Source organism: Oculina patagonica, chromosome 12 (assembly GCF_052425735.1).
Source record: "Oculina patagonica isolate OP01 chromosome 12, crgOcupat, whole genome shotgun sequence".
Lineage (NCBI taxonomy): Eukaryota > Metazoa > Cnidaria > Anthozoa > Scleractinia > Oculinidae > Oculina > Oculina patagonica.
The window spans coordinates 14,803,796-14,831,498 of NC_135769.1; the positions used below are offsets into that span (position 1 = coordinate 14,803,796).

Here is a 27,703-nt window from a genome sequence, read left to right on the forward strand (position 1 = left end):
CACCAACTCAGAAGTGGCGTTTGTGTTTATACCTTTAAAACATCTCGTTCAAACATTTAATGAACCGGTATAAGTTTTAACTTTGCTGTTAAAAACAACTACGATCGATAGCAAAAACAGAATAAGAGCGTGTCATTCCGTGACAATTTGATAACTCAATTAGTTCTTGTTTGTTGAATAAAATTTACGTTGTGAATGAACCAAAATCTTTGTTGAACAGTTCTGACGGGAAACAAATACTCCAGGTGTACTGCGCTTTAAAGAACTTTCCCGAAGAAAGCAGTTTTTTATTTGATTCGTTTATTACTTTTCGTTCAATGACTATTGAGCGTGTTAAATGGAGACATTGAAAGTATCGTGTTACGTTCGTTTTTATAAAAAAAAACCCAGAGGTATCATGTTACAAAAGTGAGAAAAACAATAGTATCATGTTACAGTGTTTGGCAAAAAGCCAAAAGTATTCCTTAACAAACAAAAGTATCACGTTACGGTTGTTAAAAAGCTAGCAACAAAATAACCGCTTTAAACAGAAAAAGAACGTGCTATTTCGTGACATTTTGATAATTAATTACAGTCTGACCTCTATTAAGCGGCCACCCTCCATCAAGCGGCCACTTTCCAAAGTCCCGATTTATTTGTCACTAAACTGCTGTATTTGATACCTCTATTCAACGGCCACCTCTATTAAGCGGCCGCTGCCACCTTTTTGCTGTCGCAAGTGTATTATTTATATGGTTTTCAAACTCTAGCGGCCAGCAAGTTATCTTTCCAAGCGAAATGGTGACAGATGATTTATATATCGTCCGTGAAAAATCTTGAGCTTACTTTTTTCACATCAGTAACTGTTGATGCAAAAAGGCCTAATATAAGAAGCTTGTCAACGATGTTTTGCATAGTTTTCTGTACATTATCAACCCGAACGTGTCCTCTGTGTGTGTTAGAGCTAGAACTATGCATGAGCTGGAAATGCACTTGATGTTTTGTTACAATGAATTTTGGATTTATCTTTATATATGTTCACTTTTTAAAAGCATTTTGCTATATAGGGTCAAAAAAATCATGTTTACTGCCATTCCTATCCAATTTATATTGTACTTCTATTAAGCGGCCAACCTCTATTAAGCGGCCACTTTTCAAAGTCCCGAGGGTGGCCGCTTAATAGAGGTCGGACTGTAGTTCTTGATTTTCAATTAAATGATGAAAATTTACGTATTGAATAAAACAGTTCTGATGCATCAAAGTGCACGTAAAAATTATTTATACACAAATAGCTCAACCCATGACATAAACCATCCCAACAGGACAATCACCCAGATTTTTCAATCAACCCCCAAGCCATCCCATAAATTGAAAAAAGCGTGCCCATGTTTTTTCTCGCCCCGATTGACCTGACATGCTTTGTTCCCATGCGTGTTTTATTCTAATTTGGTGGAAACAAATATATTTGTTGTCTAATCACTCTGCAGTGAAATGAAAACAAAAGAATTTCTAACTTAGTACAAGTTTGAAAAAACAGACGAAGAAGGGATGTTGTCCTTGACACAGCCTTCCTTGGCACGATCAGATTTTAAACGACCATGTCGTTTGAAGAAACGACATCTGATACCAGCGTTCGCAGCGGGAAAAGCCTTTAATTATGCAAACCATAACTAGACTAAGGAAAGCCTAGTTTTAAAGCCAAAGCTCCCTAGCCGAAGTATAGGATATTGGTCAACTACACGTGGGCTTATGATAAAGCGCATCTTGTATTAGTAATAGACTATATTGAAGTAATGATGTCCGGAGTAACTGGCTACCAGAAACCCAGGAGGTGTTTCATTTATTTCCCCGTGTTTGGTATTAAAGCCAAAACACGTCTGTTGCATCCTTTCATGGCCCTACGCGCCTGAGCCGACAATTATCAATCTATGTAGACTAATTGTCTACATGTATACAATATTTGCAAACAGCAAAAGTCCAGTGTCCGGGGTGAAACAGGAAAAGTTCGTTATTTGCGTTTAAAGTTTCGACGACGAAATAAAACGAATAACATGAGCAAAAAGTATTTCAGACCCGACAAGCGTTGGTAGCGTTCACAACTAATGGGTTTCTGTGGCTACTTAACAACTTGTTTAGTGGAATTCCGGACTCCCGCCTTAAGAATGTTCAACGAAACACTACAAAGGGTCGGTCAGGGGTTTTAGGTATACGGTATACTGGGGCATTTTAAACTGGGTATACTGTATTTTTACCTCAAATTGGGCCTTTTTGGGTATAAAGTATACTGTGTTATTCCAAATTTTGGTATTTTGCATGATTTTGAGGGGAAATTTTGGGTATACCGGGTACATGCTTTTCAGGTATACTGGTATACTGCTTACCCCCCTGGCCGACCCTGACTACAAAAAGTAGAATGAAGTACCGAGGAGCTTGTATGCTCAAGGTAAAGATTAACATCTAGCGGCCTCGTACGCAATACAACAAGGTGCCAAGATTCTAAATTTCTGAAAGGACCTGGAATACTACACATTCGCATAATTTTATCAACACCCAAAGTGTAAGGATTGTAAAAACACGAATAAAATCAAGGCAACTTGGCATTCACGTAATAACTAGCAAAATAATCTACGGTGAAGGGACCCTTTCGAGAATCCATTCCAACGAACTTTTAAGTTCGGAAAACACCAGTCCTCATAATCAATGATCTTATTGTAATAGCTCTCTCAGGAAACAGACAATCTTATACCTTCAGCAGATGTTAAAACAGAAAGTATCCTTAGCAATCACATTCAAATGCGGGTTTTTTGCTCCCAGAATTAGCCTGTGATAATCTCCGGCTGGAAGTGCAGCGAAGAAACTGGCCGTGGACTGAGAAGGAACTGGGGGTGGGAGTGGAGGCCGAGGGGGGTTGAGGCACTCTTTCCCCCCTCCTTTTTACCGAATGGTAATGAGGTATAGTTGGCATTTCCGAATTCACGTGTTTTACTCATTCAAACGACTCTCAAACACTCGCTCGCTCACTCCATTCTGATATCAAACCGCAATTAATTTATGCATTTAGCGGTAAGCGTACTGACAGAAAGGTCCTTTATTCAGCCATGTCAATCAGAAACAAATTATTCTCCAACCTCCTTTCCAGGGTCTCTATCTTACAGGAAACAAAGTTGTTTATTCACATAAGGAGTTTCCTAAGTGCAAAAGAGGATCAAAGATCATCATCGTGACACTTTATTCTGGTTGTAAAAAAAATAGAACTCGCGCTACGAAGCCTCAAAGCACAAGTTATTAATGACCCATTCACGCAAGACAACATTCAAAGGCACTTAGTGAAGTGAGATTGTGACATTACTGATAGCAGCTATAAGCTACATGCAGTTACGCTTGCCTTGTGACGTGTCATCTCGTGTCACGTCATCCGTTTTTTATCTTTTTGAGTCCAAGTTTTCGGAGTGTTATTGCTCGAGTATTTAATTCAAGAGCTTTTGTTTATTCGATAAAAGTTCCTCGTCATTTATACAGTCGGAAGTTGCATGTGTTTCGTTTGCTCCACTTGCCTGGAGGGAATCAAAGTATGTTAGTTTTGCGTTTAAGAAGTTTTATCCCCATGTAGCATAATTCTACTGTTGAGCGTTATACTGATAATAATGTTGTAGCATTCATAACAGATTCTGGAATAGCGTGTGAACGTGAGGCTCTCTAGTCAAGGATGAAGCAATGAGGAAGCAGGAAGAATCAAAGGCTCTTCGAGCAACCTCATGGTAATTCGGTGGAGTGCCAAACTTTGCATTTTTTTCCAAATAAGCGTCCAATAATGTAACGCAACCTCTCATTTCATTGACCTTTGAATGTTTCATTTTTCCGTGGGAGTTGCGTCATTGATGATTCTCTTGGCGTGCTCTTAAGCTTCTTAGCGCGAATTCTGTTTTTCATCACTAAAATATTTACGTGTAACCTTTGATCCTTTTAACATAAACTGAAATTGTTTACTTTTTTGTCAGCACGCATATAGCGTTATTTTTGAGCAGCGGATAAAATTTGAGAGAAAGATGCGCCCGAGCACCGGTCAGGGTAAAAGGCGGAATGAGTTTGCGGAATGGCATGTGGCATGACTTGTGACTTACTTGACTTATTGCCAAAGCCCTAAGTGGGCATAGGGCCGGAGTGGCATGACTTAGCTTGTGGAATGGCATAATTATGCAGAATGTAATTTACGCGGAATGACCCATTGACATAAATTATATTGAAAAGCGCGCCAATTTTTAAGAGCAGCCGCATTACTTATTACTGTTAAAACAGTCTTAACATGATGACAATCGATTGACGGTACTTGTCTTTATCCATCACGTGTTGAATGATCGATGTAGAAATGTACAGGATACAAAACAGAGAGATTTGGAACAATACGGCGTATTTGTTTCATTGAAAGTCAACTAGCCTTGCTTTTTGTCGGTCTCCTTCTCAGCCGCTCGGGCCAAAATCCCAGGGGGGGTACTCCGGCTTGTTAATGACGGGGATGATAGAAGGATTTTTTTGGGTTTGAAATTTTCGATTCCGGGATTTTTTTGGGTTGGAAAATTTGGCAAGTATTTTTTTGGGTATCTTGATTTAGATAGGGGATTTTTTGGGTATTAAAAACGAACTAATGTGCCTTGGCGCGGCCTTGGCGTATTTATGGTATGATGAATAAACAAAACGAGCGTTCTTTGTGTTATTTTATTGCACCTCCTGGCAATTTAGGGGTAATTTGACAAGGGATTTTTGGGGGGGTTATTTTTGGTTCAGGGATTTTTTTGGGAAATGTCGGAAGACTAAGGGATTTTTTGGGGTCCTGAATTTTGCCTCCATTCGATCATCCCCGTCATTTACAAGCCGGAGTACCCCCCCTGGGGCCAAAATCACGCAACGCTCCTCGGTTTGTCCCAAGCGCCGGGCTGCGAAAAGACTAGCTTTTCCCCTGCCATTACGAAGACTATATAAACTCAGTGGAAGACATAACACTAACTTAAAAAAGCAACAGCCGACCGCCGATGGAAGAACGAAATTTTCATATAGTCACTGGCTGCATGGTATAAAAAACAATCTCGTATTTCAAATCTAGCCGGCTCGCATTGCAGATTTTCCGATAAGGAATCCGGCGAGTAATTATCACTGCCTACTTGTTATGAATACTTGGCTTTCTCTTACGAAAAGAAAATCATCCGCTAAATATACATTTAATTTTACCGCAAAGTTCACGAGACACACATCGATAAAATCAACTGCGGTGTAACCAGTGTGAACTAGTGTCACACAAGCAGAGAAGCCGTGTCACGATCTTTTCATCCGGCCGTAATAAATAGCTAGAAATACCGTAGAATTCCGGTTATAAGCCCCCCCCGCTTATAAGCCCTCCCGGTTATAGGCCTATCATCCTGGAAACAAAAAAATACAACCGGTTATAAGCCCTCCCCCCCCGGATATAAGCCCCCTCTACCAGATAACAGTACTGAATAGGGCTAAATGTTGCTTTATTATGTGTTTTTAACTTAAAAACGTATTTCCATCAACACTCCCGTGGCTCGTTTTGAAACGTTTTTTTCATTCCGCTTATAAGCCCTCCCGAATATAAGCCCCTCCGCTTATAAGCCCACTCAAAACCCCTTACGAAGTTGTATAAGCCCAGGGCTTATAACCGGAATTCTACGGTATACTAAAAGGAGTTGTCATCAATGAAACCAATAGCTTTCTTCCACCCTTAGCAAGTTTTGATTTAGAAAAAAAAAAACGATTCTTGGAAAACGGCAGTGACACGGTCACACACTTATTTCGCGGGCAGGTCCTGCTTGCTTTCATTCAATGCACTGTCTTTTTAAAAACTTTTCTTCAAATGGGTTGAATTTGTTTGTCTTGCCTTGAAGTACGTAGCTTTAGAACGAATATCGTTCTGTTCTTTAAGGCAAATAGACGAGAGTTTTTGTTCACTACTCGGCCAAGATTCAGCCGCTTATTTCAGCAACGCACTGTATACATTCGATATTTCAAGTCCTCGGAAGCGTCACGGTAAGTGGCTAAAATAGTTTCTCTGGTTCTATTCGGCGTAAATCGGTGATTTGAACGTTGAAATGATCTTTACAACGCTGTTCTATGGAAGTTTCCTTGTCCACACTGCACTGCTCGGTCCTTGATAGTTTGAGCCAGCAGCGATTTAACAAGGCGGCTTCTCTTTTAAAATTTTGGCGCCCTTTTCATTATAATTTATTTCAATGAGTCATTCCGCGTAAATTACATTCCGCATAATTATGCATTCCGCAAGTCATGCCACATTGCATTCCGCAAACTCATTCCTCCTTTTACCCTCACCGCCCGAGCACTGCCCGACCCAAAAAGATGAAAAACGAATAACGTTACACGAGATGACGTGACGTGACAAAAACGTGTAGATGTCGTGTTTACTAAAACACGTCACGTGGCAAGCGTAAGTGCATGTAGCTTTATAGCTGCTATCAGTAATTCTATGTCTTCGCCTCAAAAATATTTAAGTGTAACCTTTGATCCTTTTTAGGCTATATAATAGGCTATATAATTTTATGGCTCGGCGGCTCCTTGGCTCTTCAGTGAACAACGTTTTTAAGAGAAATAAAGATAGGCTATATTATTTTATGGCTCGGCGGCTCCTTGGCTCGTCAGTGAAGCAGACTGGGATGAAAGCAAACAGTCATCATTAAACTAGTCATCAACAGTCATCAATAAACAACAACTAAAAAGGCAAGCAAACTGGGATGGAAGGTAACATAATTATAATAGGCATCCGTCGGTCAAGGTTGACCATGGGTAGCATCCTAGTTCATGCTAGTTGTCTGCTTGGCTGGAGCACCAGCGTCTGTGGCTGCAGAGGCCGATGCGGGGGTGACAGTCTGTGCTCTGTCTCTGGTCCGGAAAATGCATTTTGGCTGTGTTGTGGTCAAAATGTGCATGAAAATAATGGCGGATTGCGAGATGAATTCGTAACCTTCCAAGGTCGTGCTTTTCATTCTGAACACGGAAATTCCCTCTTTGGGACTTAAAATGAAAAAAGGCAAAACACCAATTAATTTTAAAGTGGGTCAAATACCACAGTTCACAAAGTACAGAGTGCTAAAACCTTGCTGGCGAATAGTTTATCTTTCCTTCGAAGGCCGCAAAAACAAGATGACATGGCCCTTCCAGTGCGGTGTCTGACATTTGCAGAATGCAGAATGCAGACTAAGAGAATATATTGTGTTACATTTACCATTATTGAAAGCCAACCGTAAACAGGCTAACCGGAGTGCGTAGTAGGCTAACCGGAGTGAACGTTTCACTCGGGTTAGCCTCCTACACACTCATTCTCGTTTCCAGAGCCTCCGTTTCTTTTGGTCACGTGGTCGGCGAAACGGAGGGCTCTGGTAACACTGACTACCGGATGTCGTAAAATCCACGACATCCGGTAGCGCATGCCCACTGCATAAATGTTCGTCTGCGTCTGCTCAGTAAAAGAAAGGGGAAGGCTGGGGCTGACTGAGACGAGAAGAAAGCGAATTTTAAAAGAAGATATAGTCAAGTCGGTTAGCGTAACAATCGTTACTTGCGTGATAAAAGCACCAATTTTAGCATGCGGACTCCTTTCTATACTTTATTTAAGTTTATCCGTGGCTCCATCCGAATTATTTTATTTTTTCTTGAAATTTAAACCAGAACGTTTTTAGCTCATTTGCATATATTCATAAAAGCTGTTCCACAATGTCCCTTCGTAAGCAATCGATTAAATTTTGTGATAAAAACCCCAATTTTTGCATGCGGCCTCTTTTCGATACTTGTTTTAAGTTTATTCACATGGCTTCTGCTGCCCACTCTTCAAGCTCAGGCGTTCGATCAGGCGTTCCTTTTTTGCGGCGGGAGGAGAAAAATCGCAGGTTAGTGTGACCCTTGCATAGGAAATAGAAATTTCCAGCTGGTGTAAATGCTGAATGATCCGCTTGCTTCTCGTCAATCTATGATGTTCAAGTCAATGTAGACAGGCAGAGGCAGTTCACGATTTTGTTTTTTTTTTCTTTGTCTTGCGGCCAACGGTAAGGCAAGCTTGGGACTCGTGCTTATCTTGCTTTTTCAAACCGTCTCCATCGAAAATTAAGAATATTAAGGTTTTGAGGCTAGATTGTAACGACGCTTCTTGACTATTTTATGGAAACAATCCGTTAAATTTATATGCCTCGTGGCTGAAAATGTATTTTCTTATTATTGAAGCTACCTTGGCCAAAATTTGTGCGTCCACTGTATACCTTATTATAGGAAATTAACGCGTCATGAAATTAACGCGAATTTCAAAAATTCGCGTTAAATTAAGTCGCGTTAATTTTTATTAACGTTAATTTCCGCACCGTTAATTAAGTGGAGCGTTAATTTCCATGACCTTAATTTCCATTATTTAGCCCCAATTTCTCGTTACAGTCCAGACGTTCTTGACTCAAAGGAAAAATCATTATTTTATCAGGGTGGACACCTCCTGCTATCACTGATACTGCGAAGAACGCTCGAAGTGGGAAAAGTACCACGAACATTGTTTTCGTTTAAGATTATACGCCAACAAGTGTTGAAATAAACTTGTTCCTGTCGTGTACGTCGCGTTAATTTGCTTCATTTTGAAATGTTACACCCTCATACGACACTACACTGTCGCAATGACTTGTGCAGATCCCAACTGCACAGTACAGTTCAAACAGATTTGTCCAGTTTGTATTCTTACTGGCTGATCCATCCCTTTAATTAATGACATTGCGGTTTCGATCCAAAAAACTGCGAAGAAAATGAAAAGTACTCGTTCAATGTCAAATCATATACATAACAGTTCGAGACATTTCGAAACGAATAACGATGGCACACGTTCATGTAAACAACAATATCGACAATGTAAAGGACACTAAAGATGACGCGTTTCTAGTTTCAAATAAAAGAAAACATCATCTGATAAATCGGTTACGCGTGAAAACGATTTAAAAGGTACTAGTCTTGAATACCTCTCATTTATACTTGGCAAAGAAACAAAAACAAAGCACCAAAAGTTGGAAGACAAAAGGATTGTATAAGCGCTCAGCGTTCATACATGGTTCAATTCAATTCCTAATGTTACCCACGGGATCATAAACACTGAGGTATAATGGGAGCAGGTTTGGCTTCAAACGAGACAGTGAGCGTATTCTTTGCTGAGAAATCCTTTTGAAAGGAACTGCTTAGAGAAAACATTTGTTTTCCTAGGAATAATTTTGATCACAAAAAGCCGCAAGGGTGTTAATACTGTAAAGTTAAGGAAACGCGGGAAAGAAACAAATTAAACAAGGTGTGTTTCAAAACCCTGGCATGAGCGAAACGAATGCATGTCTTTGGGTCTTAGTTTTCGTACGGGTCTTCGTTTTCGTATGGGTCTTAGTTTTCGTACGGGTCTTCGTTTTCGTACGGGTCTTCGTTTTCGTACGGGTCTTAGTTTTCGTATGGGTCTTAGTTTTCGTATGGGTCTTAGATCTTAGTTTTCGTACGGGTCTTAGTTTTCGTATGGGTCTTAGGTCTTAGGTCTTCGTTTTCGGGGTCTTCGTTTTCGTTACTACCATGTAATGTCACTGTAATGTGTCGCTTCCTTCGACGCGTGTTCTAATTTCTTGACTCAATTGCGCCAAATATTTATGTGACTTCTACGAGGCTAATTATTTTTTCGTTAAATTAATAGAAAACAAGTTATAAGTTTAACGCAAACGCTTATGCTAACCTTCGACTTGTATCAATTTCTTAGACCGCTCAGTTCTGGCACGATACCAAATGTAAATGTTTTCATGTCAGTTTGCGAGATCGCATTTAATTTTTGAATTCTAGACGTCGCTAAGCTAATGCCCGGGATGCTAAGTTCCTTAATCGATGTGGCGTAAATTATGAGAGTATTATAGCTTCTTTTAATTTACCTAAACCAAGTGCTTAGTGTTACATGTATGTCGCTGGTATGTACATAGCGCGCGACAGAAAACGCTCGTATCCAGTTTACTCGGCCAAGAGAGATCAACGGCATATTTTTTTTCTTTGTGCAAGCTGTGAATAAAGTAAGGCCCAGGATGCTCAACTCTTTGATTGATGTGGCGTAAACTGCGAGAGTATCTTATTTTAAAAGCGGAGTTCATAGCTCAGTTCTTTTAATTTATGTACTTAAAACCTAGGGCTTAGTGTTAATTTGCATAGCGCGCGACAGAAAAGGATTTAAAATACAAGCGCTCGTCTCCGCTTTACTTATTCCTGGCCAAAAGAGGTCAATGGCATATTTTTGTCTTTCTTAAAGCTGTGAATTTCCATTTAGTTAATAGAAAGAAGCTTGTGTCATTCAAATTCGAGTTCTGTACACTTCGCTGTTCAAGATTTCGATCGACAGATTCAGCATGAAGTCAACAGACCTCGCATCATGTGACTCCAAATTCGAGCAGTGATTGGATAACTGTTTGTTTTGATCTGCGGATCAAAACATTTCCAAAAGTGGACATTCAACTGAACTGGTTTCTTCAAGGCTTCCTTAAGCATGTCCCGCATCCCTCGGCGGCCACAAACTACAAGCGCATATATACAGTAGAACCCCGGTAACTCGAAATCTGATGGGAAACGAAAAACAGTTCGAGTTAGCGGGGTTCGAGTAATATTTAATTTGCCAAGTTAATTGATAGTTACTGATTTTTCAGCACTTCAGTATTCAGTACCAGTACAGTATTCAGTATTCAGTATTCAGTACTGACAGTGCAAGTTAAACTTATCTCGTCAGAAACTCTATCACGATCATACATGAATTCTTATGATAAGAATGGAAAAAGGCTGTCAAATACGTGATCTGTTCGTTGCTCTAATCAATGGGTATCCGTGACGAGTTGCAAGAACCTGAATTCGAGTTATCGGTGTAAATTTGACCCAAATTTTGATCAACGGAAACGAAATTTAGTTCGAGTTAGCGGGGATTTCGAGTTATCCGACTTCGAGTTAACCGGGTAAAAATAACTGAAAAGTGGGTTCAAAATCCAAGGGAAATTAAAGTTAGTTCAATTTAGCGGGGTTGTTCGAGTTACCGGGATTCTACTGTAATTACCATAATAAACATTTTAGAATACTGCACCTAAAAATAAAAATTTTAGCGAAAACTTCAACTTCATGTCTTCAATTTATATATATTTTGCAACATTTTTAAATGTTACTGTTTTATGCTTAAAAGCATAAAACTGCAAATTACTTACGGAGTAGAGAAATATTTCCTTCTGTCCCACTTTAATTTAATCAATTCAAAATGGCGTGGTAGCGGTGCTTGAGAGATCGTACGTGGTCAAAATGTTAAGCAAATTTTGCAAATTGCAAGAAAAAATCCAGGTGGAGCCACGGATAAAATTATTTAATAGTCTTTAAAGAATCATTCTGCAAAGTTTGGTGCTTTTATCAACCGTGTCACGATTTCTCCAAAAATTTGCGCTAAGCGACCTGACTAATACGAGATTTGAGTTTGGCGTTCGAAAGAGCTGTACAGCAATCCTTGCTACAACTGTCGGAGGACATCAAGAAACAAGAAATGGAACAGGAAGCCGCCCTGCCTACTGTAGTCGTTAAACGACTGTCCTTGTGTTTTGCCCGCTGGTTTGGGCAATTCAAGTCGTTGATAACTTACACAATTCGATTCGTTTGGAACTCATTGAATTGCATTGCTGATAGATGTGTTCTTGTTGTGTCGTCTCTACACGCAATATTATCTGACGGCAGATAGAAAAGTTAGAATCCAGAGGAATTGGAGTTAAAGTCGCGCTGTTATAGTGTTTAAACATGGAGTCGAGGAAATCATCAGCTGATAACATTCCGACGGTTGATGATACTGTGAAATTTATTTATTGCCATGCGGAGGTATTGCAGAAAATTCAGAACTAAAAAAGCCGCTGATCGACGAGGTATCATTCTATTGAGCAGCGGTAAGAAATGTCACATTGAATTTCAAAATCTTCATGTAATTCATGAACTCCATTTAGTGTGTATATCTTGTATAAGCTAAGTTGATAGTGCAAATGTTTGCAATATTTTTAATGCAATAAAAAGTACAACCGAGTTACACCTTACAAGTGATGTATTTGTCATTCGTTCATAAACAAAGGTCTGCTTCGTGAATACGTTATTCCAACAAACTCCCAGTGTTATTCGGTCTTTTTCCGGTAACATTTTCAAACTTGCCCGCTTCATCTTCAATTGTTTCGATGACCGGAAGTATAACCAAAATTGCGCAGAAGCGTTTCGTTTTTTACCTAATTACGCATGCAGTTTTTATCAGCCAATCAAAAAAATCATATTTTTTACCGTTACCAGGGCCACTACGTCATGTCATTTAAAAAAGATACGCGTGGCCCTGGGGAAGAGGATGCCTACACACTCCGGTTAGCCTACTATTCACTCCGGTTAGCCTAAATAGCGCTTTCAATAATGGTAAAGGTAACACAATATATTCTCTTAGTCTGCATTCTGCATTCTGCAAATGTCAAGAGTGTGGTTTGAATGCAGATCACGGACTTCTTGAATAATCGTAGCCTGCGTAGCAGGCGTCGAAAAGGGAGAGAGGGGTAGTTGGGAAGAGAGAGCCACGCAGGCACAGCGCACAGAGGAGTCAAGTCCGCAATTCAAAATCTCTACCGTGCAAAACGACCTTCAAAAGTTTTTCAAAGCGATCGTGTGAGCCTTGGTGTGAGCCGTACGTGATGCAACGCCGTCATGCGATACTTGTTTACAGATCGTCTGGTCTGGTGATATCGTATTCATACCCTCATGCGACATCCGCAGACATCAATGTTTGTGGGCGTTACCAGAGGGATCAGCAGTAAAAAGAGCATTTTTTGTCTCTTTTTCTTCTCGGCACTTCGTACCTCGTGAAGCTTTCCGAAAAAAAAATCCCCAGGCGACCATTGTCAGAATACGATATCACCAGAAGATCTGCAAACAAGTATCGCATGACGGCGCTGTATCACGATCGCTTTGAAGGTCGTTTTGCACGGTAGAGATTTTGAATTGCGGACAAACTTGACTCCTCTGTGCCCTGTGACGCAGGCTAGAATAATCGTGGACTTTGTGCGGCTTCTTAAGACTTTACAAAGCAAAATGGTAATGTACAGTGTTGCTTCGAATTTGGATGGAACTTTTGGGGCCTATGAAGTAAAAAATAACTTTGCTCAATTTGCTTGTTTATGTCTTAGTTAGCACGAATATGCGTGTTTAAGATATCAATAGCGCTTTTTTCTAGTATTTTTTGAGCCTCGAAGTTTGGATTTCGCGCTGGGATTTCGCAATTTGAAGTGGGTCCTTTTCACGCGCGGCCAAACGCTCCGGTTTCACCGGAAATGACGTACTTAGTGGTTCTAAAGACACCAGGATTATGGCGTAAAGAGAGCAAAGAGGGCTGGCGAAAGCTATATTTCGGCTTTTGAGTCAAACAAAGGCAATTGCACAAACGAAACTGCATCAAATACACTTATTTCCTTTGGTGAAGCTTCGCAGAGTAAATAGAAGCGAAATTTCCATGTGTATAGTAAAGCTATTCGTTCTGATGAAAACGCAGGAAGAAACGAATTCTGTTCCGTCGGCAGTTCAAGGATCGCTGTTCTCAGCAAAAGCTCTTCCTTGCCACAAATGAAACGATAAAGTCATGAAGCGAAGAGGAAATTTATCAAAAGAGTTATCTCTGTAAAGGATATGATGGTCTCTCTATATCATTCTGCCCTGACTAGCCGAAGAAAGATTTAGCAGTCGCGCCAGGAGTTTACAATATGTTACACAGCTGGGTACAGTATGCGTGTTAGGCCCTGTTTATACGTCGCACAATCGTCGAATTTAATTGGGACGAAAATAATTCAAGGACCATTTGGCAATTAAATTCGACGATTGTGCGACGTATAAATCGAATTAGATTCGTCTGGTAAATTAAATTCGTCCAAGACGTTGTATTCGTCTCGGTAGGACGAATAAAATATCGATAGCGCGTCTTCAGTTAAGACGTCGCACAACAGACGCATCGAATTAAATGCATACATTATCATAATGTATCCCCATTGAGCCCGTGGTAGATTCGTGGAAAGTTTCGTTCATGTCGCATGCGCACAGGGGTCTTCAGTCTCGCGTTTTTCGCACGTTATTGAACTATGTCGTCGGTTGTGGAGGAAAAAAAATGCCGCCCGCTTGCATAAATTGCAACAGGACCACAAAATATTCATGCATAGCTTGTGGGAGAAGTGTGTGTGCTCGGTTGGAATGTTCGATTGCTGAAGAAAACGAAGAAACGGTGGGATGGGAGGCAAACAAAAGTGTTGGTTACTGTTTGCAGTGTGCTCCTGGGGGGGTTTCTGTCACGGTATTTTTCTCAATGTCGGGTCGAATGCTCTTTAAAATAAAGTTGAATGTTTTTTTTGACACTCGAAACGCTTTCTTGAATCTTCCTTCATCATATGTCGCCCAGACCAATTCCCACCATCATGTATTTCTGATACTGCGATGACAACTCCGGTGACGCTGAACATCTTCATCTTCGACTAATTGTAACAGAAGACCATAGTTAGTAGACTATGAGCACACAAATCGATAAACAATCTCGCGCAAGAAACCTTTTCTTCATCACTACCAGTGTCAACATTCGACGTCGCAGCTGCCTTTTCCGCTGTCTTTCTCTGGATATTTTCTCCAACAATAATGCCTTCGTAAACCTCGCCAGGTTGTTTTGGTTAAATCTGCGCGCTCCGAAAAAATTCGCGATCTCCCGTTAGTTTTTGCGGGAATTATCCCCGCCACTGGTCAGAAGTGCTGAAGACTCGGGTGAAAGATTAAATTCGGTTGAATTAAATTCGACGTCTAAATCAGGCGGCAATTAACGTCGACTAATCGACGAATTTAATTTGAATTAAATTCGTCTGAATTAAATTCGACGTATAAACAGGGCCTTATTCTTTTATTATGAGACTTCGTTCCTCAAAATTTAATTTGTATGGTTAGTAGATAGTTTTATCATTCGTAAGGTAGCAGTCGTTTCCTTTCCCAAACACTTGAAACGATCGATCGCCAGACGCAAACGAATGCATCTGTGAAAGAAGCAAAAATATGGAATGTAAATTCGACTTGAGTGAGTTAGAAATGCTTGTTTGTTTTCAAGTAGCGCGCTTCGAATGTTGTCATTTACGTCTGCATTTCCGGTAGTATTCTATGGCGAATGTACTTTTAAACAATACACTGAGTTCTTGCAAAATCTTGGACAAATTTTACGGCTGCCTTCGCCGGAATTATTTACTGATAAACACGCACTGTAATCAGGATTTATCGTATCCGGATAAAGAAGTCGACGGTTGAAAATATACCGTAGAGCTAACGAACCATAAAGAGCAACAACTGCAGTTCTGTTTATTCTTGAAGAGGAAATTTTTGGTTTCGTTCAAGTCAAAAAGTGCTAATCTTGAGCAGGCTGAATCTTGAGTTTGAAGAAGTGTTATCTTGCCGTGTTGTCAAGTTTAATTATGTCACTCTCACGCTTCGGAGAAATATGTCAGTCCACTGTACTTTCCCACACAAGAACACAATCAAAATGAAAGCGAGCAACTGATCGCTACTTGTATTAAAATCACCAGATCGTTATATAATACCGAATAACCACCGGGATAGGCGTACCGTAACCTGAATTTACACATTCGACAAGCAAGCAACCTCGGCGCGGCAAAGCAGCGCTCGTGTCAATTCCGAAGCACATTGCGACACTGCGAAACCACTCACAAAATCAAAGCCCGTCGATGTATGTGCTTTTGGAAACAATAAAAATTCTAGTTATTCATTTTTATAGGGAATTTCTCATTTGAATCTGCTTCGCCGAACTTCGATCGTCCTCGTCGACCAGCGCTTGTGTGAAAGAGCGCTTGATCGGCTTGCGGCGGTTGGACAGGTCCAACTAGCTACTTCAGTCCATTTAGTGTCACGATATTTCGTTGTGCGATTCATTTCTGCTAGAAACCCGCTCTGCCAAGTCCGCAGATGGCAACATATCGTTCTTGTCGGACAAGATTTTGATTTATCAACGAAAAAGCAGCAACAATTTCAGCTGAAGTAGTGAACTTCACTGTGTATCAACAAAATCTAAGTGTAAACTGATCCGTGGAACCACTTACTACGTCATTCGAGCCAAATTCGTGTCCAGTCTCCGGACCCACTGTTTTGTCTTACCGAGGGCACTTTAGGCGGCAAAAAGTCCGATTTCTCTCTCTTTGACATTATTCTATTTTTACCTTTTCGGAAAGTAGACATAATAAGCTACCAAAAAAAGCAAAAAAGTTTTTTACTTCATAGGCACTTTAAGCAGCCGAAATTCAAAACCTTTCGCTTGTGTAGGTGTAAGAAATCAATTTCCATGCAGAGTGTCACGTCTTTCAAGTTTGTTACAAACAATTAAACTGAGGTTGAAATAAATGCAAGTTGATTGGTTTACGTTACTTTTTACCACTATTATTTGATTAAAAGGTAAAACCTGCCGGAAAAGGTGACTTTTTCGTTTTGTTTTCCACTCCTCTATAAAATCGGGCGACGGATATTAAATCGGACGGGGTTTATTATTTGATACCCGTCGTTCGATTTTGTACCACGTGATGTGTTTCTCCAACGAGAGCGCGCAGAAATTAATCGGGGGTTAGAATTAACAACTATTTTATATACCAAGGTGGAGGTGCTAGTGGTGGATATTTACCGAGCCGCGGAGCGGCACCGACACTGAGGCGAATAGTTGTTTTAGTATATACTAAAACAGTGAGATAATATAACCCGAAAAAAATGATTTTGTCTTATTTATTCCTGTAATGATTATAATTTTCTCGCGCGCGTTGCTCGGAGGTGAATAGCAAAGGATGTTCGGGGTTTGAGTAGCCAATCAGCTCGCGCCGAAAACGCTATCCACTATTTTAGTATATTCTAATATACTTATATCAAGTCATACGAAACCGGAGTAATCCACAAAACAGCATATGCTAAATTGATACGGGAACATTGTACTTTTCTAAATATGCCGAACCTTTCCCCTAAGAATTAATAATCTGCTTACAATTAAACAGTCTCTTAAACTTAATCGGATACATACTGTCTATGGCGAAAATTTATATAGACAGAGGTTGATCGTGATGGCGATAGATCTTATCGCAAGTTCAAGTCGTGTATATCCGGAAAAATCTGCATGGCAAGCTAAGCTGACGAAAAAACTAGGGCCAATTACTTGAAGCTACGCAGAGATATAAGCGACACACCCTACTCCCGTATTTTGCTTTGCTTCGATCCAGAAAAGTTTCCTCCATTTATAAACTTTGTGATTGGCGAGCAACGTGAAACAGCATCAACTTCCCAACACATATCAGAATATATTTTATTGAAACACTTTGTGTTTATTCTACAACTCATTTGTAGAGTAACTCTTAGCCGACGGTCAGTCTGAATTCATTGGACTCGTTCAGGTGCGGTTGAGGTGCCATTCTGTAACAGCATTGTCTGTAGAAAATGTAATTCTTTGTACATTAAAAAGAGAAGAAGAAAAAACAGTACTTTAATATTCAATTCATGTTATGGGGTAAAGTCCTGTATGAAATTCGGCGTAGACTAAAGAAGATAAAGGAAGCAAAAAGAAAAACAATTCTACAATAAATTAGTGGCTGTCGACAATATGTTTTGTGTATCTTTATCAACGTTAGCACAGAAGGTCTTCAAGCCGCAAACATTGTATATATTGCATTTTTAAGAATTATTCTTTTGTTTTTATTCATCATGCACCTCAATCGGCTTGAAACTTCAAAGTCGAGGTTCCCTTAGCAAAGAAACGTTACTGAAAATTTTTCGTTATTGCTTTTAAAAAATGTTCGTTGAATTAGCTTGTTAACTGTAAAACACATTTACTTCAGTAACATCAGGATGATTGGGCAATGTTTTTAAAAAATGTCGCGACCATATTGATTTAAAAGACTTAAAGAGTTTAGAGACAAAAATCGCCAAGTTTAAATTAAAACGGATATTTCAAAGAAAGCCATATATTGTGTGGGCGACACACGTGAATATTGACAAACCCTACTGGTAAGAACCGATGCGATTGTAAATAATACAATTATCTACCGCGACTCGTACATTCTAAAAAATAATATCTATTATTTTGAATGCCAATCACAAAAAGGAAATTTTGATAAGCTAATTTTGGTTTGTGAAAAGGTAAACAATAAAAATAAGCGGCATGACTACAGCAGAAACGCACTTGATTATTTCTAATTTTGCATTTTTACGCCTCTTTATTTTCACTAAAGCTTCAAAATTTCGCAGGAAATTATTTACTTCATTCACGTGCCAAAATTTTATAACTGTCAAAAAATAAAGCGTCTTTTGTCTCCGGTCACAATTCACTGGGTTCAAAATCATGCAACGAAAGGAACGTTTATATGTATGAGGGAACTATGTATTCTGGAGTGAAACGAGCGTAATAAACGAGTCTTTTGCCGCGTAATAACATTGTTATCACTTATTAGTATGTGAATTGATAATTTTTTGTATCTTCCTTTGGCAAGTGAAAGTTCATAAATTATTACCTAACACGCTAAAAGTAGCCAATTTACTCTGCACTGAATACTTGATTAAATTATTAATGGTAGAAAGAATGGTTGAAAATTCAAACAAAATTCTATTTTCCGCGTTGAACATGACCAAAAAATCTCGCGTCTCCTCTGCTTATCTCGTTCAAAGACAGCGACCATAAATAAAGATTTAAGTAAAGGCATCTTTTCAACTGTCTGCGTGAGAATGTTCAAAAAACAGACCATTTTACTGGCAGGTGGAAATTAGTTATATTTTCACCATGTTGTGTCGCTCTTGATTGGTCAGTGTTACGCGTTAAAGTTCAGGTAATTGGTTCGTGTGCTAATAACGTTTAAGAGCACCTTCAAATAAAGACAATAAATTGTTTGTGCGAAGGCTTGAACGTTTTATTCAAAGAAAGATCATTTGAAAACAGGAAAGTGCTCCTTGAATCATTATAAACCCGGTATTAGTTTGGTTTCTACAAGATGCATTTCTCTGGTTAAAGTACAAAACAGTGATCGAAGGAATATCCGAAATGACATTGAGAGAATATTGACATAATAATATTCGAGAGGAACAACAACTAAATGTAAGTGATACGAACTGGCAAAGATTTCGCCATGAGTGAGTCTAGAGCATCTTCGCCCCTTTTGGGTAAAGGAGAGAAAACAGGCCAAGATGATGACGAAAAGGAGTTAGAGAACAAAACCTCTTCTCTTCAAGCGTTTTTCAATATTTTTAACGCCAACATGGGCACAGGAGTCCTTGCCATGCCATATGTTATACGTTTGGCAGGTTATTGGGGAATTATTCTCATAATTCTCGTCGCTGCTCTCGGCAATTACACAGGAAAGCTCCTGATCTACTGCTTGCGAGAGGACACGGCTTATGAAAATCTCTCCAAGTCGACGTATGCTGACCTGGGTGAAGCGTTCTGGCCGCGCTATGGCCGTGTTATGGTGCACATTACTAACTTTTTTGAGCAGTTCTCGCATTGCACTCTGTTTCTTATCATGTGTGGGACTGTGTTACACCATACTTTTCCGGATAGCTTCGTGTCGGAGAGCGTTTGGATAGCTGTCGTGTCCATTGCCGTGCTGCCGTGCGCGGGCGTACGTACAATGAAGCACATATCTTGGATCAGTATCTTGACTGTTATCGTCGCTCTGGTCACTTCAACCTGTGTGTTGGTATATGCCTTGGCTCACTATCATCAATGGAAGACACACGAGCTAGCTTCGTTGAAGTTCAAAGAAATGTCCATCGCCATGGGAATAATCGTGGTGACGTATTCCTCGCAAGCCTATCTGCCGATCATTGAGAAGTCCATGCGATACCCAGGAGAGTTCAACGCCATCATGGATTTCACCTATACGCTTGTTACCATCATCAAGTTCAACTATGGAATCCTGGTGTTCTTTTGTTTCCGAGAACACACCGAGCAGATCATGACATTGAGTATTCCGCATGGCGCTTTTCGCATCACTCTTTCCTTAGCAGTTATTGTGACGGCCCTACTGTTTTATGTCGTCCCTATGTTCACTCTCTATGATATATTTGAATACCAGCTCAATATCCCCCTGTTTGCCGAACTCAAAGACGAACCGCTTCGGTGCAACAAGAATTCAACCCCAAAATTGGTATTCAGGTTCGTTTTTATTTTGCTCTCTACTCTAGTGGCAATTTTCGTGCCACATTTCGGTTTATTAATGGCCTTTGTCGGTAGTTTTACCGGCACAATTCTAGTGCTAATTTATCCCTGTCTTTTCCATATTAAGCTTCATTATTCTACTATGCCTTGGTATCATATACTATTTGACTTATCTATAGCTGTGTTTGGTATCGTAGGCTGTGTATGTGGAGTAGTGTTTTCTTCCATTCAGATCGCTAAAGAGTATGATTTTTATAGAATGTGGGGAATCGAACCTGACGAGTAACGAGTAGTTCACCACATTGCTATCTCAAAAACAGATTGAGGTCTAGATTGACGTCAGGCGGGTATGTTACCAGAGAAAAAAATTCAAGAATAGATTTCGATTATTCGTCACTGGAGAATTTATTTTGGAATTTTCTTTTTGGCTTCACTGTCCAAAAACTTTATGTTAGAAAATATATTTTCTTACCTGCGTTGGCGTTGGTATTCAAAAATAAATTCCTCCGCTGACACAACTTAGTTAGCGCTTGCTTAAGCAATTTTCTTGGGCAAGTATATAGCAAGTATCTTTACGTTATCTCTTATCGTATTTTTACTTTCCTTGTTTTAGAGACAGCTGTCAATCGCGGTCACAAACCTTTGCCACTTCTTTTCGCAATTAACCTAACACAGTAAGCGCCCTCCCCCGTTACACCTACACAATAACCAAAATAATACCTATTATTTCATAGAAATGCTAATAATTACGTAAAGCATTTAAAGGACATTATAAAATTTGGTTTTTGTCCTTCCAACTCTTGAAATTTTAAAAAAGAATCCCTCATATATCATTAAAACAGGGGTATGAAATAAGGACAAACTGAACATAATATAATGATGGATATGAAGCTCTTACTGACCAATAAAATTGCAGATGAAAGAAAATAGAAAAAAATGTACGAAGACTGTTGTTTCCTAATTTTAATTTTGAATATCATGCAAGGCAAATAAAAGAACGGCATTTTTAGGGTTTGTTAGCTTGACAGGTTCTTCCTATATCCTAAACAGACAAAGTTGGGTGTAAACAAAGCACGGGGAAATTTACTGAAAAGGCAACTCTGCTTTATTTTCTTCCTTCCTTATTATTCAATGAATCATACAGTACTGTCTTCAAGGACTCCTTCAAGCGACGTTGTTATGGCTAAGTTGTGTGTTGTAAATAAAATACAGTAGAATTTAGAATAATGTTGAACTAGAAACAAGAGAATTGTAAATACTTACAGGTAAAATTTTGTTGGGTGAAATGTTAAATCAAGATATTCGATCGAGTATCTAAGTAAAGTAAAGTTATTGTTTTAAGCTCTTGTCTTTCGTTTAAACCCATTAAACGAGGATATATGAGGATATTCTGCATTCCTGTGTAAGAATTATTTGAATTCTTAATATAAGATTACATTAAAATTCCATCTGTACGAATTCTTCGGATTTTGGGGAGTTAATCAAATTTTAAAACATTGATGAATAAAGCAAAAAATTTAATACAGACTTTCGTGAACGTTCTTGAAATGAAATATCTCAACAAAACACCAAAACAAAATATTCCCAAAACGGCCATTCTTTTTCTATGTCAAATCGCGGATCATGCCGGCCAGAAGTGAAACACACTTGGCTGGAAGTCAGTAAAGTAAAGCGGCCGGCTGGCTGGAGTGGGGTCACTCGGTCCAAAATGACGCATGAAAAACTGTGCGGTATACATATTGGACAGGACAAAGAAGGAGCCAAAACCCTCAACCTCCCCCCTCCCCACCCCAACCCCGTCCATCAATTACCCTGCATGGTCTTTCTTTTACTGACGAAACAGAAAGCTTACGCCGAATTTGTTCGAGAAATTAGATTGAGTAATACAAAAGAGAGCGCTATATGTCTTATATGTTGTTGGTTCTCGCCCATTCTCCGATTTTCCTCCCCCCAACAAATACTAACACCTGTTCATTTCAATTTGATCCACAATCCGAAGGGAAACACCTTTTTTAGTCAAATACCGTTTAATAATACCCTCGTTTAACATTAAGGCTTAATTGGATTTACGGCCCAGTCCACAGCCCCGCACCCAATACACCCCTGTGAGTATGGTCTTTGTCTTATGGTCTTAGTTCTATAGACACTGGCCGAAAACAACATGCCAACGTTAACGTTTTCGAGTGAAACCGTTTTTAAACGCGTGCATTGAAATGTACAAGTTTGTATTTTTGCACGTAAGGTGTTTATTTTTCCTCTTTGGAGGCCTTTTTATGTAACTTTACTTTGCTTTCACATGGCTTTGTGTTTTGAAAATTCTTCTTAAATTCATTGTGGCTAAAAGTACCTTGTTTTCACATCGGGTGGTTGTATCTTATTAGTGTTCAGCGCGAACAGTAGCTCACTCTCTTCTACCTATACTACCTTTCAGTCTTTTCGCGTAAACTTTAAGATTTGATCCAACAACGTTTCTGTAAACTACCCTCACTGTTTGGTTAGGGACAGCACACTGTGCAAGAATTATTAGGATGGGTCTCTAACATACCGGAAGGCAACTTAAACACCCCTGTACAAAGACTGAAATAACATCTGAAGGCTGATAGCTAAAGTACAAACAGGCCCCAACCCCGGCCACAATTGCAAAAACTAAACTATTAAAGATATGATAGCGAAACATGATGATAGTCACTTCAGTATCAAGACGTGAAAATTGCGGACAGGCTCGGACTCGGGCACTGTCCATAAACAACAGGCATTCAATTAACTCGGGAATTTCGCGCAGCTGAAAGAAAGAAAAAAGGGAAAAAAAGAAACACACTAAGAAATAAACAAACAAACAAACAAACCAATAATGAAAACAATAACGAAAGAAAGAAAAACAAAAAGAACGAAAAAAGAAACGAAGGAAGAAAGAGAGGAAGAAAAACGAAAAAAAGAAAGACAGCTTCTACTGTTTCTTAACCTGCTATTGTTACTACACCTTCTACTGTTGCTATACCTTCTACTGTTACTACACCTTCTACTGTTACTATACCTTCTACTGTTACTACACCTTCTACTGTTACTACACCTTCTACTGTTACTACACCTTCTACTGTTACTACACCTTGTACTGTTACTACACCTTCTACTGTTGCTACACCTTCTACTGTTGCTACACCTTGTACTGTTACTACACCTTCTACTGTTGCTACACCTTCACTGTTACTACACCTTCTACTGTTACTACACCTCTACGTTACTACACCTTGTACTGTTACTACACCTCTACTGTTGCTACACCTTCTACTGTTACTACACCTTCTACTGTTCTACACCTTCTACTGTTACTACACCTTCTACTCTACACCTTCTACTTTGCTACACCCACTTTACTACACCTTCACTGTTACTACACCTTCTACTTTACTACACCTTCTACTGTTACTACACCTTCTACTGTTCTACACCTTCTACTGTTACTACACCTTCTACTGTTACTACACCTTCTACTGTTACTACACCTTCTACTGTTACTCACCTTCTACTGTTCTACACCTTCTACTGTTACTACACCTTCTACTGTTACTACACCTTCTACTGTTGCTACACCTTCTACTGTTGCTACACCTTCTACTGTTACTACACCTTCTACTGTTGCTACCCCTTCTACTGTTACTACACCTTCTACTGTTGCTACACCTTCTACTGTTCTACCCCTTTTTTTTTTTTTTTTTTTACTGTTACTACACCTTCTACTGTTACTACACCTTCTACTGTTACTACACCTTCTACTGTTACTACACCTTCTACTGTTACTACACCTTCTACTGTTACTACACCTTCTACTGTTACTACCCCTTCTACTGTTACTACACCTTCTACTGTTACTACACCTTCTACTGTTGCTACACCTTCTACTGTTGCTACACCTTCTACTGTTACTACACCTTCTACTGTTGCTACACCTTCTACTGTTACTACACCTTCTACTGTTACTACACCTTCTACTGTTACTACACCTTCTACTGTTACTACACCTTCTACTGTTACTACACCTTCTACTGTTACTACACCTTCTACTGTTGCTACACCTTCTACTGTTACTACACCTTCTACTGTTACTACACCTTCTACTGTTGCTACACCTTCTACTGTTGCTACACCTTCTACTGTTACTACACCTTCTACTGTTGCTACCCCTTCTACTGTTACTACACCTTCTACTGTTGCTACACCTTCTACTGTTACTACCCCTTCTACTGTTACTACCCCTTCTACTGTTACTACACCTTCTACTGTTACTACACCTTCTACTGTTACTACACCTTTTACTGTTGATACACCTTTTACTGTTACTACACCTTCTACTGTTACTACACCTTCTACTGTTGCTACACCTTCTACTGTTACTACACCTTCTACTGTTGCTACACCTTCTACTGTTACTACACCTTCTACTGTTACTACACCTTCTACTGTTACTACACCTTCTACTGTTACTACACCTTTTACTGTTGCTACACCTTCTACTGTTACTACACCTTCTACTGTTGCTACACCTTCTACTGTTGATACACCTTTTACTGTTGATACACCTTCTACTGTTACTACACCTTGTACTGTTAGTACTCGAACCTTCTACTGTTACTACACCTTCTACTGTTACTACACCTTTTACTGTTACTACACCTTCTACTGTTACTACACCTTCTACTGTTGCTACACCTTCTACTGTTACTACACCTTCTACTGTTACTACACCTTCTACTGTTACTACACCTTCTACTGTTACTACACCTTCTACTGTTACTACACCTTCTACTGTTGGTACTAGCACCTTCTACTGTTGTTACACCTTCTACTGTTGGTACTCAGAACCTTCTACTGTTGCTACACCTTCTACTGTTGCTACACCTTCTACTGTTGGTACTCAGAACCTTCTACTGTTACTACACCTTCTACTGTTACTACACCTTCTACTGTTGACTACACCTTCTACTGTTGGTACTCGCACCTTCTACTGTTGATTACACCTTGTACTGTTGCTACACCTTATACTGTTGCTACACCTTCTACTGTTAGTACTCAGAACCTTCTACTGTTACTACACCTTCTACTGTTACTACACCTTCTACTGTTGCTACACCTTCTACTGTTGCTACACCTTCTACTGTTGCTACACTTTAACTTTCTACTGTTGCTATACCTTCTACTTTTACTCCACCCTTAAATATTATAGTGTAACTTCCTTTTTACACGTTTAATTTGGTACTTTGTCTAATATTATATTTCCACTGATACTGCATCATGTTTTCTTACTAATTTGTGTTCTTAATTTTGATGAAGGGTTAAACACTCGAATTCTTGTATTATTTGACACACCTTATCGTTATTTTTTGACTTGAATATCGCCTCCCCTTAAGTGTTTTAAACTTACACAGTGGGAATATAATTTCTGGCGTTAATCAATGCTAAAAATAGTTTTAATTCTATGGCATTATAATTATCGGTCTCAACACGCAAAACACGGAAAATTGCTATCTTTGTAATGACTTGAGAGACCCATGCAATAAATAATCTATTGATGGGACTTTACGGCCCTATATAAAATCATGACCACAAATAAATGTGAGGAGTCCACTGGGTTTGTTGTGTGGAATCCGTATTGGATGAATAGATCGCTCTTGATACGAAAAATTATCACACCGGCAGTGTTTTCATTCATCCTTTCAAAACTAAATATTTGCGGAAGATTGCATTTTGAGCCTGTCTTTTGTCTTTGTGGATCACTCATACTGTAGTAAACAGAACAGTCAGGTTAGCGTGTATTAAACTGTAATGAGTGCTATATAATTGCGTGCACGAAGAAAAATAAACATGAACGTAATTAACATATCGGTTATTGTCACGCTTTAAACAACGAAAAGTTTCACTCAGTGTTAACATTGGAAGGGTAATAGTCCCACATTCAAGAAAGAAAACCGTATCGAAACCTCAAGAAGTGTTTCAAGTTATGTGTTAAGTGGAATAAATCAGGTCAATATGGGCAGAAAGGAACAAATCAGTGCAGGAAAGTAAGTGTTTCATGCAGATCAACCCTACCTGGAGTACACATTCTTTGAAGTTCCGTTTTCTGTTCCGCTGAGAAATTTTAATTTGTTGCATAAAATTCTAAGAGTAGCAACTATCGTCCAAGAACTGACGAACAACTACGGTAGCGTTTGAGAGACTACCGCACAACGACAAAACAGGATTGGGTATTTATCCTGTGCACTGAGTTTATTTTAAACATTTTATACATTAATCCACTTCTTCTGGAAAGTGTTTTGCTTCTATTGTAATATCCCAGTGCTTCTAGTGCATCTATTGTGATATCCCGTTTCTCTTTCTCACAGTACGGATGATTGCTCGTAACTCTTCAAAATTCACGAACCTTCGCGAAATTCGAGAAACTTCTTTACACTCTTTTGTCACACACGTACGGCTTAGACACGCACTTAGATTTTCCCAGGATACCCTTCGCCCGTTTCAAGGTCGCTTGATATTCGTATGGTGACGAAATGAAACATCGAGAAGACATCAGTAGATCCCACTTTGTTCCGTTTTAAAGCAAAAAATATATTTTAGGTTTGTAAAAAAGTTCATTACTATCGATATTAACGCTCAACGGGCTGGGAAACCCTGGATTTCTCTTGATGGCCCCGACAATTTGCAATTTTTCGTCAGTTTGTTTTAACAACAAACCGGTAATGTTTGCCATATTTCCCTTCAATAAAGTTTTCAAACAAGACCGGGGGACGCTAAATTGTAGGCGTTGTTTGGCTGGTTGTTTCGTAGAAATATACACCAGTCTGTGAAAGATTTCGAAAGGATGACGGAACGCCCATTAACGATATTAATTACTGACCTGAATATGGTAATTCAAATTAACTCTTTCACTGATACAATACAGTTACACAACCAGTAAGGTTTTTGCGTAAGGTCTAATAATGAGCCCCCTTCAAATCTCAGACGGAAAAACCCTTCAAAAAATAAAATTCTCTATATTCTGCCCACTTGGTTATTGTAAGTAGGGAAACGATTTTCATCACATCAACGTGCCACTGGCAGTCATCAAAACATCAAAAACTGCCCAAAAAAAGTTGGTCTCAATCTTGAATCATATTTATAGTCCGAGTTCAGCACAAGTGCATCCATGAACAGTCTCGGACAGGATAAGTAGATAGAAATTTTCACGATAAAACGTTTAATTTGATTTTCATTATATGCATGTAGTCGGAGAGCAGATCAGAACCACTGTGGTAGTACAATTTACAAATCACAGGGTGTCATCCTGAATAGTAAATATTGAATAGTAAATATTGAATATCATCTTAATTAAAACAGTACAAACAAAGTTTCACTTACTCTGACACTCTGATGAAGGTGAACAGATGTCACCGAAAAGTTAGACAAGAAAAACAGATCGGCTTAAAAAACCTTCTTTAAAAG

The 27,703-nt window shown here is 39.3% G+C and overlaps 1 protein-coding gene across 1 annotated transcript; it reads left to right on the top strand.

Moving 5' to 3' along the window:
• Nucleotides 1–18,941: 18,941 nt before the first annotated feature.
• LOC144631443 (vesicular inhibitory amino acid transporter-like) lies at nucleotides 18,942–21,625 on the top strand. Its single transcript, XM_078489869.1, has one exon. It carries the CDS (start codon nucleotides 19,200–19,202, stop codon nucleotides 20,514–20,516), a length of 1,317 nt encoding a protein of 438 aa, XP_078345995.1. The 5' UTR covers nucleotides 18,942–19,199; the 3' UTR covers nucleotides 20,517–21,625.
• The last annotated feature ends 6,078 nt before the right edge of the window (nucleotides 21,626–27,703 follow it).

Bases quoted from the DNA above. Each gene is read 5' to 3' on its own strand.
- LOC144631443 (XM_078489869.1), top strand. From the start codon at position 19,200: ATGAGTGAGTCTAGAGCATCTTCGCCCCTTTTGGGTAAAGGAGAGAAA.